The sequence below is a fragment of the Rhinoderma darwinii genome, chromosome 2, assembly GCF_050947455.1.
Source record: "Rhinoderma darwinii isolate aRhiDar2 chromosome 2, aRhiDar2.hap1, whole genome shotgun sequence".
Lineage (NCBI taxonomy): Eukaryota > Metazoa > Chordata > Amphibia > Anura > Rhinodermatidae > Rhinoderma > Rhinoderma darwinii.
The window spans coordinates 174,207,565-174,226,194 of NC_134688.1; the positions used below are offsets into that span (position 1 = coordinate 174,207,565).

Below are 18,630 nucleotides of genomic sequence, written 5' to 3' on the forward strand. Positions count from 1 at the left end.
ATGGTGATATGCCTGCCTGTATGTTCCAAATAAGTCTGCCAACGCTTCTACTTCAGACAGATAAGGTATTAAACGCACATTAACAAGAACACCTGGTTGTAATTATTTTCACAATCTGAGATGGAAACACTCGGATGTAAATTATTTCCATATATGGCTTCTTCATGTTTGCTCATCCTTTGTTGAGTAATTACAGAGCAACGTCTATAAAAAAGGTTTTCCGGTTTGGACAATCGCTATCCATGCTTTCTGGAGGAGTAATTTGGATGTGTACTTTTGACAGCCCCTCTCCTTATGTTCTATTAGGGTATACAGATGTTATAGAGGTGTCCTGCAAACTGGCTAATAGAGGGGGAAGGGCTTTTGTTACATCCATATGCCCTAATGTGTCTATGAATAGCTTTAGTAGCATTAAGAACTGATGCTTTTTCTGGTGCATTTAGCCTACTGTATGTAGAGGATGTCTAGTTTAGAAAACCCGTTTTCATTAACCCTATTTAATTCTAAGTTAATAGAGGGGATCTTTTGTTAGGATCCTCATCTTTTTACCCACAGTGCGGACAGGTTACAAAGACTGCCCCTGCCCAGAATTTTACAGACAGCCCATTGATTTGAATAGGCACAGTGTAATGTTTAATATCCCCTGTGGTGGCACTGCAGGGATATTGAACAGTTACTTCCAGGTTTCCTCACTCTAAGCTACCCTTTTCATGTAATATGTAACTCTGCTAGAGATGTCTTGATGTTTTTTAAGTACTAATTATTTCAATATCAAGATTTCTGTTACTCTTATTTATCTCAATGGAGAATAGCAATGCAAGCGCAGGCACTATCTGCTGGCACCGACAACAGACTATCCTTGTTAATGGTAGGGACCAGCTTCTGGGATCAGAAGTTCATGATAATTGCAACTGAAGAGTAATTTTTATGACAATCAATTTAAGGCTTTCATCCAGGAAACTGACAGGTGTCATACATTTACACATGAAAGGAAATTACATAGTTTTTTTTTTTTTTTGCTACTCTCCATATAAGATTTTTTTTTAAATATTCCAGTTTTCACACTGACTACTAGAGCAGAGCAGTCATAATAGGCTGATATTTCCAATATTCTGTAGTTCACTTGTCAGCTCTGCTGTGTAGACTAGGACAGAGTCAGCAGAGGCTGCTTCCGTAACTCCCATATACTTCCTCTAACTATGTGGCCTCTGCTGTTTCCAGAATTCCTATCCACCTCTGCATTGATTCTCCGCCTGAGTGCAGCAGCCAACGGTCGCCTCACCAGCTTGGATGGGGTTGTTGGACCACCGTTCAGAAGATAGGTGCAGTACCAGAGGTGGGACTCGCATTTATCAGACATTTATGGCATATCCTGTGGACATTCCATAAATGTCTAAGATGAAAATACCCCTTTAAAGGGAGTCAGTCAGAACCTTTATGGCAACTAAACTAACAACAGCACCGGGTAAGGAACTTGAACATATGATCAAGCATACCTCTGTGGCCACAGATAGACTTAGCATTTTAGAGTAAAATAACTTTTTTCACATATTTAAATTAAGTCGCAAGGGCAGCGAGGACAGTACCAAACCCAGCAAGTGATCCGGTTCTGGTGAGTAAACCCTGCCCAATGCCTTTCCCTTGACCTTGATTGATGGCTCCAGAGTATGGCGCAAAACTGTCATCGACCAAACGCCACTTCCTGGAAACTGTAATACTCTAATCCAGGTCACTGTCACACACAACATGCTGAACTGTCTTTACATGCAATACAGGAAGAAATGTGTGTCTTCAATATGGTCACCCCAAGGAAACATGTTAAAGATAAAAAAATAAATAGCTACATTTAAAAAAAGAACAAATATATTATTTCTCTTTAACATACTTACATCTAATGAATGAAACTAAAATGAAAAACATGAGACTTTCCTTGTAAGGCATGTCCTACATTTTTCAACCTTGCATAACTTCCTATGACCGTTTTATCATTTGTAGAAACATCCCAAATTGTAAAATATGAAATATAACATTGCTATAATGTCTAAAGGAGTAGATAATCTGAGTTTGTCTCCAGTTTAAAACAGAGGCAGATTTATTAAGACTGGCATTCCATCCGTCAGCCTTAGTCTAAAGACAAAAGGAGTAAGATGCGCTAAATTTATTAAAAGGCGCACACCTCTTCAGCTAAGGAAAACGGGAAAAAGTTGCAAATTAGAGCCTTGTCTACTTTACAAATAATTATGACAGCTGTATTATTGACCAGTTGTTTTTGCACTGTGAGATGTTGTACTTGGTTCTTTTTCACAATGTCTTTTTTTACATTGTATCCTGTTCCACAGAACTGCATTCTCAAACCTAACTTGAAATTTGTTTTGTTTATTTAAAATCAAATTATTTTTTTTATTTTATTTTAAAGTTGCTAATTATTGCATAAATATGGCGTGCGCTATAATTGTCTCCATTTTAAGCCAGAAAACCCTCATAGTTCAAGATTAAATTATTTTTAACAATATATTTGCTAAAATCTGACCATGGCACATTTTCTAAACACTGGCCATGAAAGTGTACTTACAATGTGATCTTTTGGGAACATTTACATTTAAAACTCCTCACAATGGAAAAACAATTTGCAAATTACCTTTCAGTTCATGGTCCAGTGACCAGTTACATTTAACAGCTGCCCTCTAGGGATACTTTATGTATCTTACCTATTAATGTTTTACCATCAGAAATAAAGAATGTACGGTTCCTAATATTTTGGGTTGTGTTAATACCTAATACAATTTGGATGATTAACATGAATACATCATTATATTTATTATCACAAGGCTCTGATTAACATACAATATTGATATCTAATTCTGCATTGGTTTTTAAGGGTGTGTTCACGTGTGCTGGTTTGGCGCAGTTTTGCACTGCTTTTTTTTAACAGAAGATTTAAAAAAATCAAAGTCTAAAATGACTCTCTGACTACAACAACAATAGATGAGATCATTCTACGTATTTCAAGCATGCACTGGAAATTCTAGTATCTAATGTTTGGCACTGCTTTACAATATGCTGGCCAAATCATTTATTATGATGGAAATAATGACACCGGAACTTAGTCTACAGTACTTCCTCATATCTACTAGAGTAGTGCCCACAAACAAAAACCATAAAAGGGTAAGGTCAACATTAAAAACAAAAATCAGGTATAAAATCAGCACCTTACTCGTCTGCATTTTGAAATAATTTAGGGTGCTTGCTCCTCTGGTGATCTTGGTCCGATTTAGTAGAATTCCAGGAGGTCCGGGTATTGCAATCTTAATACAAACGCTAAAATGCACCAATATTACGGTCGCCTGAAATCAGTCTAAGGGTGTAGTCACATATGGCGTATTTGCCTTATATTTCCGCAGCAGAAAACTGTACTATGTCCAATGGGAAAAATATTCAGCAAATCAGAGAATTGTCTAAATCTCTTACAATGCTGAATATATTTTTCATAGGTGTAAAGGATCTGCCAGGCACAACTTCTGTGGATACGCCCATAGGTAATCAGCCTGCACCTGAGTCTATGTCTCTGAGACTGACTCCATCTTCCACCACTCAGGATGGCAGGCTTAGGAGTGGGAGAGCCTATCGCAGCCTGGCCAGACGGAGCTAGCTCCCGCCCTCTGTCTATTTATACCTGCCTTTCCTGTTCCTCCTTTGCTTGTGATTCTTCTAGTGTGGTTTCCTGGCCCAGCTACAGCTTCTACTATTTGATACTGCTCCATACTGACCCTGGCTTACTGACTACTCTCCTGCTCTGCGTTTGGTACCTCGTACACTCCTGGTTTGACTCGGCTAGTTTACCTCTCTTGTTGCCCCATTTCCCTAGCTTTGTGTACCCTTGTCTGTTTGTCTCGTGCACTTACTGAGCGTAGGGACCGCCGCCCAGTTGTACCCTGTTGCCTAGGGCGGGTCATTGCAAGTAGGCAGGGACAGAGTGGCGGGTAGATTAGGGCTCACTTGTCCGTTTCCCTACCCCCATCATTACAATAGGCTTACATTGCAAAGTAAATACAAGGCAAATACGCCATAGCAGTATGTTAGTCAATATTTTGCTTTAGTATTTATAAGGCTTTTTTTTTCCCACGGAAGCAAAAGTGCTGCAGACTGCACTTTTGCTTCCGTCAGAAAAACGGAAACCTAGCGAGCGGAGGCAAACGGAATGCCTCTGAAACAAAAGAATAACCATTGAAATCAATGGTAATTCTAATGGAAGCGATGCTTTCCGTTTGGACTTTGGAGAGCTAAACGGAGCTTAACGGTAGTGTGAACTTAGCCTAAGCCAAAACCAGTGGGCCCAAAACACGGAAGAAGTAATTACACTTCCCCACTGTGTACTGTAGGTTCCACTCCTGGTTTTGGCTACCACCTGAACTTTGGCTACCATTATGAACTTAAATATGATCGATAACAATTGGATCCCACTGGAACCGAAGCTGTCAGTCCCGCTGACCTGACAGAGTCGGATTTGAGTGCAAGATACAGCTTCTATGTATCCAGGATGTAGCCTCCCGACGCCCGCAGCCATGGATTTCTAAGCGCTGGTCCCCATCTCCTTCCTAGGAGATGCCAGCGCTCACTTCCGCTCCGGTCCGCTGTGTCCCATAGGGTGCGCGTGCACCCTCGTGCCTGCTCCTAAAGGGCCAGCGCACGCACATGAAAATAATCTTCATCATCATCAACCCACATGATTTCCTGGTCTATAAGAAGGCTCCAGCCCTTCTGATCCTTGCCTGAGCATTGCTAGGTTATCCCAAGTCTGTCTTGCAATAGTCCCTTAGTGTTTCCCGTTCCAGTTGTTACCCGTGCCCTGTTACCTGTACCTGTATAGCGTGCTGTGTTCTTGTTCCTGTGCCTACTAGTATTGGAGGCGTGTCCTACTGCACCTGCTGTCGTTTGCCAAGTCCAGTGTCTTGTGCCACGTCCAGTATCTTCTGCCAAGTCCAGTGTCCTCTGCCTCTTCCTGCTCGCTATGATGGTGATCCCAGAGCATGTAGAGGATTTATTAACCAATGCACTGTTCATTTCAGGCTACGGGCTCATCTCTTCCCCTCCGAGGACGCCAAAGTAGCATTTATCATCTCCATCCTTGCTGGCAACAACCTCGCATGGGCGAACCCAATCTTGGAGCAACAAGGACCGGTATCCTCGGACCTAGCCTTGTTCCTGCAGTCCTTTTGTGCCGTGTTCGAGGATCCGGGTCGAACATCCTCTGCCGCAGCCACTCTGTTGACCCTCAAGCAAGAGGGTTCCACAGTTGGGGAGTATGCTATCTCCTTCCGTACCCTGGCAGCCGAGCTGGCATGGAACAATGAGGCACTGGTGGTGACCTTCTGGCTGGGACTGTTTTCTCACATCAAGGACGAACTGGCGGCCCGCAACCTTCCTTCTACCTTGGATGCCCTCATCCTGTTAGCCACTCGGGTTGACATGAGAATCCGGGAGCGCACTCAAGAGGTTCGACAGGAGAGCCGTGTTCACAGACCAGCTGTAAAGGATCTGCCAGACACAGCTTCTGTGTCGACGCCCGTGGTTAGTCAGTCTGCACCTGCTCCTAAGTCTGATAGAGTGACTCCTTCGTCTACCACTCAGGCTGGGAGGCTGAGGAGTGGAAGAGCCTATCACAGCCTGGCCAGACGGAGCTAGCTCCCGCCCTCTGTCTATTTCTACCTTCATTTCCTGCTTCTCCTTTGCCTGTGATTCTGCTTGTTTCCTGGCTCTGCTGCTGCTGCTGCTTGTACTATTTGTCCTCTGCTTCATATTGACCCTGGCTTTACTGACTACTCTCTTGCTCTGCGTTTGGTACCTCGTACACTCCTGGTTTGACTCGGCTCGTTCACTTCTCTTGTAGCGCATGGTGTTGCCGTGGGCATCTGCCCCTTTTCCCTTAGCTTCTTTGTACCCTTGTCTGTCTGTCTGTCGTGCACATAGTGAGAGTAGCGACCGTCGCCCAGTTGTACGCCGTCGCCTAGGATGGGCCGTTGCAAGTAGGCAGGGACTTAGTGGCAGATAGAAGACGTTCTGCTAACCCCTTGTTTGTGGTCGGGGATCTGGTGTGGCTGTCTTCTAAAAATTTGCACCTTAAAGTCCCGTCCAAAAAATTTGCTCCCCGGTATATAGGGCCGTACAAAATCATTGAAGTCCTTAACCCTGTCTCCTTCCGTCTGGAGTTACCCCCGTCTTTTCGAATACACGACTTGTTTCATGCCTCCCTCCTGAAACGCTGCTCCCCGTCCTTGGCTCCCTCGAGGAAACCTCTGGTCCCTGTTCTCACCCCTGAAGGGGTAGAATTCGAGGTGGCCAAGATTGTGGACAGCAGGATGGTCCAAGGCTCCCTCCAGTACTTGGTCCATTGGAGAGGATACAGGCCTGAGGAGAGGACTTGGGTACCCGCCCGGGATGTTCACGCTGGGGTATTGCTCAAGAGGTTCCATCTTTGGTTCCCCAATAAGCCAGGTCCACCTAGAAAGGGTCCAGTGGCCCCTCATAAAAGGGGGGGTACTGTAAAGCATCTGCCAGACACAGCTTCTGTGTCGACGCCCGTGGTTAGTCAGTCTGCACCTGCTCCTAAGTCTGATAGAGTGACTCCTTCGTCTACCACTCAGGCTGGGAGGCTGAGGAGTGGGAGAGCCTATCACAGCCTGGCCAGACGGAGCTAGCTCCCGCCCTCTGTCTATTTATACCTATTTATACCTGGCTCTGCTGCTGCTGCTTGTACTATTTGTCCTCTGCTTCATATTGACCCTGGCTTTACTGACTACTCTCTTGCTCTGCGTTTGGTACCTCGTACACTCCTGGTTTGACTCGGATCGTTCACTTCTCTTGTAGCTCACGGTGTTGCCGTGGACATCTGCCCCTTTTCCCTTAGCTTCTTTGTACCCTTGTCTGTCTGTCGTGCACATAGTGAGAGTAGGGACCGTCGCCCAGTTGTACGCCGTCGCCTAGGACGGGCCGTTGCAAGTAGGCAGGGACTGAGTGGCGGGTAGATTAGGGCTCACCTGTCTGTCTCCCTACCCCGCACCAGCACCCTCAGCCCAGGGAGCCCCTATTGCCTTCTCCTAGTGCGCTACCTGAAGAACCCATGCAGGTAGACAGAGTCCGGTTGTCTGAACAGGAGAAGCAGCGCAGACGCTCCTCTGGACTATGTATGAATTGTGGCCTTAAGGGCCATTTTGTGCGCCAGTGCCCACAGAAACCGGGAAACTCCAGTGCCTAGGGTTGGTTGGAGAGGCAACTCTAGGTGGGACGTCTCCAAATGTTAAAACCTCTTCCAAATTATCGATTCCTGTGGCCATCGTCTCCGGAGAGATGTCACATCACTCCTCTGCCTATCTTGACTCCGGAGCAGCTGCTAATTTCATCCAGCAGGATCTAGTGGATCGTTTACATCTACGCACAGTTCTTCTGGAGAGACCCCTGGCTGTTGCCTCTGTGAATGGTCTACCATTGCCCGATCCAATTGTGTTCATCACGGAGCCGTTGACACTACGGGTCGGAGCTCTTCACTTGGTGCAGATCACCTAACTTGTATTACCTAAGGCTATCAATCCTATCCTGCTGGGTCTGCCATGGTTTCGCCTACACGCCCCGGTTCTTGACTGGAATTCCAGAGAGATTCTTCAATGGGGTTCCGGATGCCATAGCCATTGCCTGTCATAAGTTCGTCCTGTTATGCCCCCTCTGCCTCAGTCACTCTCCGATCTACCATCTCAGTATGCCAGTTTTGCGGACGTCTTCTGCAAGGGAGAGGCTGAGACGTTGCCTCCACATCGGAATCATGACTGTCCCATTGAACTGGTTCCAAATGCTTCTCTTCCCCGTGGACGGGTATATCCTCCCTCCTTGCCAGAGACTTTATCCATGTCAGCCTATATCAAGGAGAATTTGGAGAGGGGTTTTAAACCAAAATCTTCCTCCCCGGCTGGGGCCGGCTTCTTCGTTAAGAAGAGAGACGGATCCCTTCGACCCTGCATTAACTACCGTGGTCTCACCCAGATCACGGTCAAGAACAAATAGACGTTGACACTTATATCCGAGCTGTTTGATCGCATACGAGGAGCCAACATTTTTTATAAATTAGACCTGTGGGGGGCTTATAACCTAATCCAGATTTGCCGGGGTGACGAATGGAAGACGGCATTTAACACCCGTGATGGGCATTACGAATACCTAGTGATGCCCTTCGGACTGTGTAACGCTCCCGCAGTCCTACAGGAATCCGTCAATGATATCTTCCGAGATCTCCTCTATATGTCTGATGTAGTTTATCTCGATGATATTTTGATTTTCTCCCCAGTTTTGATGACCCAAGTCGAGAGGATCAACCAGATCATGGAGAATTATCTCCGCCACTTCATCTCTTTACAGCACGATAACTGGGTACAGCTTCTTCCATGGGCCGAGTTCTCGTACAACAACCACACAAGTGAGTCCACCACTTCCACTCCGTTTTACATGGTGTACAGTCAACATCCTAGAGTCCCTCTTCCTGTGTCGACTACATCTCAGGTACCCGCTGCTGACTTTTGGGGACTTTCTGCAAATCTGGCAACAGACCCGGTCCTCTATTTTGCTGGCAGTCGATCGCATGAAGCGAAAAGCGGATACAAAGAGAAGAGAGCCACCTCAGTATCTTCCGGGTACCAAAGTCTGGCTATCCTCTCGCAAAATTCGTTTGAAGGTGCCTTCATACAAGTTTGCTCCCAGGTTCCTTGGTCCTTTTGAAACTCAGAATCCCCAACTCCTTTCATGTGTCCCTCCTGAAACCAGTGGTCCTGAACCACTACAGCAAGACTTCTAGTTCCACAGTTGCTCCCAGCGGTTCTTCTGATGTGTTTGAGGTGAGGGAGATTCTGGACTGGAAAAGGGTAGGAGGAAGGACTTTCTATTTGGTGGACTGGAGAGGGGAGGTCCTGGGTCCTCTCTCGCTCTGGCCCCAAGAAGAGAGGGCGTAAGAGGGGGGATACTGTAGCGTCCATGGCCGCGGGCCGTCGGGTTCATTCACATCCCGTCGCCCGCAGCCATGAATCTGTGAGCACTGGTCCCCATCTCCTTCCTAGGACACGCCAGCGCTCACTTCCGCTCCGGTCCGCTGTGTCGCGTAGGGTGCGCGCGCACACTCGTGCCCGCTCTTAAAGGGTCAGCGCACGCACATGAAAATAATCATCAACATCACCCACATGATTTCCTGGTCTATAAGAAGGCTCCAGCCCTTCTGATCCTTGCCTGAGTGGTGCTGGTTTATCCCAAGTCTGTCTTGCAAATGGTCCCTTAGTGTTTCCCATTCCAGTTGTTACCCGTGCCCTGTTACCTGTTCCTGTATCTCGTGCTGTGTTCTTGTTCCTGTGCCTACTAGTATTGGAGCCATGTCCTACTGCACCTGCTGTCGTTTGCCACGTCCAGTGTCTTCTGCCACATCCAGTGTCTTCTGCCACGTCCAGTGTCTTCTGCCACGTCCAGTGTCTTCTGCCACGTCGTGTCTTCTGCCACGTCGAGTGTCTTCTGCCATGCCCAGTGTTTTCTGCCATATCTTGTACTGCCCGCCACGTCTGGCGCAAGCTGCTGCACCGACCTCCATCCGTGCTGAAGCTACAGCCATTATCTGGACTAGTTCAGGTACCCGAGTGCTACGAACTGCTATAGACTTTTGTATAGACTGAGACCTGGTCAGCTGCCTCTCCGCTACGGCGGAGCAGCCCAGGGGGTCCACACACCCTGTGACCGTGAAACAGGATACATAGAAGCTGTATCTTAAAAAGTAAAAAAAAAATATTAAAATAAAAAACAATTAAAACGTGGCTTAAAACACCATGATACATTGTTTTATTTTTTGTAAAAAAAAAAAAGTGTTCAAAGGTTTACATAGCTTTTAGAGGAGTTTTCCCATCTTGGACATTTATGGAATATCCACAGGATATACAAAGTCCAACAATCCGATTTGTAGCAGGATATGCACACAACGACACCTTGCTTGGGCTTAGAAGTAAAAAAAAAGATGTACTCACAACTGCAAGCCGCTTCAATAGGACAGATTCCAGTCCTTTTTCATTTTTCTATTTTCTTATTTCTATGTTCATAGCCGAGAACGCTGAGCTCTCCTTCTCATGCCCTTATCTCTATTTCTAGAACGGGGCCCCCTGAATTTTTCAGAATTCCAAAAAATGGTCCTATGCTGTCATGTCTACCAATTCACAGTATAGTTTGCATAATGTATGGGAGATAGTAAATATATACTTTATAACATACGTTTTTTATAAAATAGTAAGGCAGGTAGGAGCAGCACAAGTGCAAATTACCAAATAAATGGTCGGTGCTAAGCTTCAAATGATAGGAGTGACTTCTCCCCATATGATGTATAACAAAAAGACAAGAGCATGGAAGCAGCACTCACGAAAAAAAGTGAAGTTTATTCACCCAACAAATGCAACGTTTCACTTCCTCAATGCTTCCATGCTCTTGTCTTTTTGTTATATGTTTTTTATAGGTAATGACTAAGAATATAATTTTTAAGTTTACATAATATGTGCAACGTCGTATTTCTTGATCCAATGTTGATATCTAAGATTAACATATGGCGGCATATTTATCATATGGAAGGCCCAAATTAAATGTGTCCTGAAAGTGTTACAACCTTGGCTCAAATGTGCAGGTACCATATTAGGCACGATTTGCTCTTCATTCGAAATGTTTCAGTCTTACTACCAAAAAGAAGTGTAGGTTAATAGTACAATATGCTAATACACAGAATTTCACATCTAATGTATGCAAAGCCTTCTAATGACATTTATTTTGCACTCCATGAGGTTTGCTGTAATGTTTTTAATAGGTGATAAGTTAACAGTGTCTTTAGCTATTTCTACAAAAAACAAAAAACTAAGGGCCTGTTCACATCAGCGTTTGCCTTCTAGTTGGACTTTCCGTTCATCTGTCCGAGGAACAGATGAACGGAAAGACAAACGGGAAGTATTGTTTCCGTTTACAATATATTGATTTCAATGGTATTTTTTTGGTTTCAGCTTGCATCCGTTCCGTTAGGTTTCCGTTTTTTTTACGTAAACAATAGCACAGCACACTACGCTATTGTTTCCGTGAAAATAACAGAAACCTAGCTGAATGAATGCAAACTTATACCCAAAAAATACCATTGAAAACAATGTATTGTAAACGGAAACGATACTTTCCGTTTGTCTTTCCGTTCATCTGTTCCTCTGAAATAGGGTTATGAAAATAATAACCTCTCTAATATACTTACCTTTCTAATTCTGAGTAATTCCACTACCACTGGAATCCTTCAGGATGATGTAATGTCCATAGTGACCGAGCCTGCATAATCTGCAAACTATGGCTGTCACATCATTGCATGGGATTGCAAATATGGTGGGGACCCAAGAGGCAAGTTATGGGCAGGGAGGAATTGCAAAGGTATTTAAATTAGAAAGTATATTACTTGTATAATTTAGGTCCATACAACCTCATTTTAATATTCCTCAAAACTTTTTAAAAGAATAAGGATCATGGACATAATACGCCGACATGGTTGGGAATCTTGCGATAGTTGTCCGCAACTTTTACCCCTACTCAGAAACAGTGAGGCGGCAGTTTTATCGCAATGTTTCAGAAACACATCCAGCAATAGAAATGTAGGGGGGAATTTATTACTCGTTCTACGCCAGCTTTCGGGTGTATAAAAGCCACAAATGGCACAATAGTCCCGAATTGCGTAAAAAATTGGCAACAATTGTGCCAATTGCACCGCTTAAAGGGGTTGTCCACTACTGAACAACTGATGACCTATTCACCAAATAAGTCATCATTATATCATCGGTGCGGGTCCGACATCCAGACCCCGGACCGTAAGCCGCTCCGGCTATCCCCGGGCACCGGATGTTGTGGCCCATTATGCTATGTACGGAGCCGGAAGCAGTTGGCGCCGTACACAGCATAGTAGCTGTGCTGCCGAACTGCAGCTCTGCTCCTATTCCCTTGAATAGGAGCAGAGCTGCAGTACGGCAGCTCGTTCAGCGGCCGGAGCCAACTGCTTCCGGCATGTACGTCCGATGCTCGGAGGCAGCCGGAGCAGCTTAACGGTGCAGGGTCGGACCCCCACAGATCATGTACTGATCACCTATCCAGAGGATAGGTCATCAGTTGTCCAGTAGTGGACAACTCATTTAAGGCACTATTCTCAAAATGTACTATAATTAACTCCAGAAACTGGTGTGAATTATAGTGCAAATCCATGCCTGCTCATAGCTGGCGTAGATTTGGCTTTCTGGTGCACAGACGGCGAGAGAGATGGAGGGAGATAAATGGCTGTCAGGCACATCTAGCGCTGCTTATCTTGGGGGAAACAAAGGATCAGACAGTAACAAATCCAACCAGTATGATCCCTGTTTCTCCCATTAGGAAATGTTGGCCTTTCCATAAAGACATCAGATTGTGGGCAGATCCCACTAAAATCTGCAGGATTTGACAACAAAAATCTCATGTCAATGGCCAGCCTAACATAGTACTGGGTGAGACTAAGGCACGTTTATAAATATTGTCATTAGAACGGCACCTTATGAAGGTAATGGGTCAAATTGCGCTAATTTTATCAGGATGGAAAACTATTGGCGCAAAAGAATGGTGTTGATCCATAATAAATATGGTGAACCATAGTGTGAAGCCATGATTCTTCAATGCATATATTTCTTTTTAACTCTTGTACATCCCAAAACAAGATTATAAATGTCACAAAGTAACATTGCAGCTGCATTAAAAGTCGCATGCACAAATTTATCAAAATGGCACGTGCAGCATTATCAATATGGAGCAACTAGGCACACCTTCCCTCCTTATGCCACATCATGGCTGACATACATGTATACCTACATTTTGCACCAAAATACCTCCATATTAAATTTGGCCTTGCCCATTTTATAGCATATGTCACTTGTGCCCTTCTTTTCTATACATATTACACTACTTTTGTGGTGCATTTCTTTTGATAGATGAGCATAAATGTATATGGGGTATAGAACTATCGCATATGTTACCCTAAAACGTTTGTCTGTAGCCCCAGCGTAAGCTTCGCAAACAAAATTCTAGTTAGACTGTGTTCATACTGACATCAAGTCCTTTGTTTCCATTCTGATCCATTTTATAATAGATCCTGATGGATCCCATTTACTTATAATAGGTTTCTGTTATTTACTGTCTAAAATAGGGCAGCATGATATGTTATTCTGGCTGTCAAAGTGCGATGGGAACCTTACAGAAAACTAATGCAAGTGTGAACAGAGCCTTAAGAACTAACTGTACATGCTTGGTCGTCTATCAACCCACAAGTTGTATATATGTTCAATATGGCCCACAGTGAATTATGGCATCAAACAAACATTAAACAATCATTTTTCCATATTTTGACTAATAAATGTTACTAGCAATGCAACCAAAATATTTTGTCCTGGCAGCAACATCATTATGTGTATAACTGATATGTCTAGAGAAGTTATAACAAAACTCACTCCATTCTGTGACAGTCAAAGTAACATCTATCTATCTATCTATCTATCTATCTATCTATCTATCTATCTATCTATCTATCTATCTATCTATCTATCTATCTATCTATCTATCTATCTATCTATCTAATCTATCAATCTATCTATCTATCTAATATCTATCTATCTATCTATCTATCTATCTATCATCTATCTATCTATCTATCTATCTATCTATCTATCTATCTATCTATCTATCTATCTATCTATCTATCTATCTATCTATCTCTCATATCTATCTATCTATCTATCTATCTATCTATCTATCTATCTATCTATCTATCTATCTATCTATCTATCTATCTATCTATCTATCTATCTATCTATCTATCTATCTATCATCTTGGATCTGGCTGGCTGACTCTAGTATTGGCGCTATGGGATGCCTATTGATCTGTAGCCAGTGGTCAGCGTTGTGGTCACTGTGGCTAGTGAGGGGCACAGTGGGGATGATAGTGGGCACTCACCGCAGCCTCGTAGCAGCTGATGAGCTCCTGTAGAAGGAAGAGCAGTGCCAGCAGTTTGCAGCTCATGGTCCAGCGCCTTGGCATGTTCTGTACCGTCACATAAACGCTGGGGCTCGTCAATGGCAGCAGCACCTCGCCTCTTGGTATTAATAAGATGTCAGTATATAACCTGGCAGCATCTCCTCACGAGTCCCCTGTTCTCATGTAAGAGCGCAATGTGAAGTGAGCGCTGAGGAAAGTTCGCAGTTTGTTGGCGCTAACACCCCTCCCACTGCATCCCCCACCCTCCTCACACAGGACCTCAATGAAGCAGGACCCCTCGTCTGTCCTGAAGAGCTCAAGTCCGCAAGAACAAGAACACACTTTACACCTCGGAGGGAACCAAAAGACAGAGCTGGGAGCATTGCACCGTGCCCGGGCTGACATGAGAGGCTGCTGGTAAGTGACGGGACAGGGAGCTCATCATTGCTGCTCCATAACGTTACATTGCGGCTGTACACGAGTCTATTGTTATGTGGAATGGGGTGTGTGTGTGTGTCTTACATATTGGGGATGGAAATGTGGGAGCGGGAGATGGGTAATAGTCAGCTATTGAGAGCTGCATGTGAGGTCAATGTCAGGACAGTAGGTAAAACTATCACGACAGAAGGTAGCGGCACTGGTGCGTTATACTACAGTATCTACCCATTGTTTCCACCACAAGTAGTCAGGACTAGGTGGTGCTGCCCAGTTCACACTGTAAAAGTAATATGCGTTTGACCAGTTATTGTGGCTGTCTTGTCATATATGTCAATGGCGCTTTACAGAGCTCTGATTGCTGTCAGTGTATTCAAGTTCTTTACATCCACAGGCTGAAAACCGGTACATGCCTAGTCTTGCTTTCTCTAAACTACTGTGTATTACAATGTACAGTATGAGAGCTGTCAGCCTGGAGCAGTGTTTCTCAATCTTTCTTAGGCTTCGTTCACATCTGCACTAGGGTTCCATTCCGACGTTCCGTCTGAGCTTTCCGTCAGAATGGAGCCCTGACTAACACAAACGGAAACCATAGGTTTCTGTTTCCATCACCATTGATTTCAATGGTGACAGATCCGGTGCCAATGCTTTCCGTTTATCTCAGTTGTGCAAGGGTTCCGTCGTTTTGACGGACTCAATAACGCAGTCGACTACGCTATTCATTCCGCCAAAGCGACGGAGCCCTAGCACAAGTGAGACAAACATAAACCATTGGCACCGGATCCGTCCCCATTGAAATCAAACCTATGGTTTCCGTTTGTTTCAGTCATGGTCCCGTTCTGACGGGAAGCTCCGACGGAATGTCAGAATGGGACCCTGACACAGATGTGAACGAAGCCTAGTACCCCCTAACCCAAAAAATGTCAACTAGGTACCCCCAAAGCATTGTTCCATCACAATCTTAAAGGGATTGGCCACTTTATTGCTAATGTAAATCAATGTATGTTAAAGGGGTTATCCGCAGAGCTAAAATTGATGGCACCCCCACCGATCAGCTGTTTGAAGGAGCGCTGCACCCCCTTCATCACTCACGCTGCTGCATACTGTAAAACGCTGACAAACGTGTAGCGGCCGTTCACAGCATTACAACCTTCTCCCATGTAAGTGTATGGGAAAAGACGGTAAAACTGTGAACCGCCACTACAAGTGTGTCGGCATTTGACAGTATGGATCAGTGAAAGGAATGAAGGGGAAGCAGCGGTTTCACATGCACCGCAACCCTTTCCAAACATAGTGGGGATGCCGAGAGTCGGACCCCCGTCGATCAGATATTGATGGCCAATGCTGAGGAAAGTCCATCAATTTTATTTCTCCAGATAACCCCTTTTTAATGATAATTTGATGCTACTTATTAATAAATGCTTTTTTGAAGTTGTGTCCCATTTTATATTTTTCTGCAGTCACACCCCTGTGTTCGGCCATCCTTCTTTCTCATCCAGACGGCTCTTATATCCATAAGACAGCTGCAGATGGAGGGGCCTGATGTTTCTCAACACATGCCCCTCCATCTGCAGCCATCTTATGGATTTGAGAGCCGTCTGGATGGGACACAACTTAAAAAAAAGCATTTATTAGTAAGTAGCGTAAACATACATTGGTTTGAATTAGCAAGTGGCCAAACCCTTTAAGCAAATGTACACAGCTGGCAGTATATTACGGCGATGTTGCCATCAGTGCAAATTTAATGCATAAAACAATCACAAATAATAAAATACAATAGTTTTCCCCCAATTTATTTCAAACAATGCCTACCAAGTACTCCAATACAGTTCTTAATTAATACTCCCCAGACAATTATTAATCAATTAATTCCGCTATTCAGTCTCCAATAAATGCAACGTGCAAAAGTGAACAAAACGGTTATGTGGGAATATGCCCTAACTCTTATTTTCATGAGGCATATCCAAAAGTACAAACATTCAAACACATATACACCTAAGCACACATAAATACACACATATAAACACACAAACGCATATACATACAGACACCTAAATACACATGTATAAACACACATACAAACATATACATACAGACACCTAAATACACATGTATAAACACACATATAAACACATACAGACACCTAAATACACATGTATAAACACACATACAAACACATATACATACAGACACCTAAATACACATATATATAAACACACAAACGCATATACATACAGACACCTAAATACACATGTATAAACACACATACAAACACATATACATACAGACACCTAAATACACATGTATAAACACACATACAAACACATATACATACAGACACCTAAATACACATATATATAAACACACAAACGCATATACATACAGACACCTAAATACACATGTATAAACACACATACAAACACATACAGATACCTAAATCCACATGTATAAACACACATACAAACACATATACATACAGACACCTAAATACACATATATATAAACACACAAACGCATATACATACAGACACCTAAATACACATGTATAAACACACATACAAACACATACAGATACCTAAATACACATGTATAAACACACATACAAACACATATACATACAGACACCTAAATACACATATATATAAACACACAAACGCATATACATACAGACACCTAAATACATATGTATAAACACACATACAAACACATACAGATACCTAAATACACAAACATACAGTACACAAGCAGTCAGTCCTTCCTCTGCGGGCCAGGATAGATATCAGAGAAGGGCCATTTTCGGACGAGGCAGATCTTTTCTGTACAATCTAGTTGTGTCCCCGTAACAGTATTATCGCTGTATTTTTGCAGTATTTTGCCATGCTTTTCTGGAAAAATTTCTGCAAAATGCTGCAGATAATACTGTGGTAAGTGGACATTGCCTACTGCGTGCCTCTTGGACCAGGGGCATACTGCTAAGGCGTACGTGTACCACAGGTTGAGAACCACTGGCTTAGAGTCCAGAACATGAGAGATATTTGTGTTGTTGAAAATTGCCAAGGCTGATACATTGTTAAAAACTAATTCAGTGAAATTTAGGGCTAGTATTTCCATTCAGTGGTAGCAAGCACATACCTTGAAAATGGTGTGGACCTGACACACAATGTATATTAGATGGTTGCAGGATTTTTCATTATACAGCGATCTGATGGGTTGTCCAGCAAGGACAGCCCTGTTTCTAAGTGTAGACTTCCTGGTGATTAGCTGATGTTGGCGAGTTCTGGCTGCTGGCACCCCTGGCAATCAGCTCTTATCGCTGGAGAAAGCTGCTGCCACCTGCAGGGGTAATGTAATATCACATGGCGCCTAGCGACAATGTAAGACACCGAGTTTGCTCTTCACTCAAGCTAAAGATGCCTATACATGCTTTCATAATGTGTATGACCCGACTAACTTCCATCCACGCTTATGATTGTCACCAATACTCATTGGCGATCGCTTTTAATAGTTGAAATCGTAATGCAAGATCTTGAAGTATGCAAAACATTTTGATCGCAAGATCCACAAATCGCTTTGTGTACAGTAAATGCAAATACTCGATGGTCTGGCAATAAACCACTCCTATATAGACCGAGGGGCCAAGCCCATGTACCATGTGACTACGCTGACAATGTAAATGAAATATCGAGGAATCGCCACAAATAAATACACGTTGTTTGACTTTTTTTTTTCAAGACCGGTAGCGAAGCAACATATCTCCGACAGTTGTTTTGAGAGGACAAACACTTTAGGCCTCCTTCCCACACACTTTTTTTTTAGTGTTTCTAAACACATGTTAAAAACAACATGCGTTTCCAGCATTTTTAGTGGTGTTTTTTATTTGTGACATTTTGTACATGCATTTTTCCTGGTGTTTTTTTAGTCTTGTAGAGAAATTTATGGAAAAACGCCACGCCCCCTAGAACATGATGCGTTTTGAAGATAAAATGCCACTGACTCCAAAATTTGAGCAAAAACGACACAAACCAAAACTGTATATGTGGGCTTTTTCATATTTTTGCATAAATTTCAAGTTTATTATTTAAAGTGACATCTCGCAGAAGCATTTTTGGGCAAAATAAAAAAACAAC

General features: G+C 43.5%; 2 protein-coding genes across 2 annotated transcripts in view; one reads left to right on the plus strand and one right to left on the minus strand.

Annotated features, from left to right (window-relative positions):
• COL4A1 (collagen type IV alpha 1 chain) overlaps positions 1-14,303 on the minus strand; it is a 167,266-nt gene extending 152,963 nt beyond the window's left edge. Inside the window, exon 1 of the mRNA XM_075852497.1 lies at positions 14,048-14,303. Within this exon, the coding sequence (XP_075708612.1) occupies positions 14,048-14,131 (84 nt within the window). The 5' untranslated portion in view covers positions 14,132-14,303. The remainder of the gene's footprint in view (positions 1-14,047) is intronic.
• Positions 14,096-18,630, plus strand: part of COL4A2 (collagen type IV alpha 2 chain) — a 252,511-nt gene continuing 247,976 nt past the window's right edge. Inside the window, exon 1 of the mRNA XM_075852496.1 lies at positions 14,096-14,485. The gene's annotated coding sequence lies outside the window, so the exon portion shown is untranslated. The remainder of the gene's footprint in view (positions 14,486-18,630) is intronic.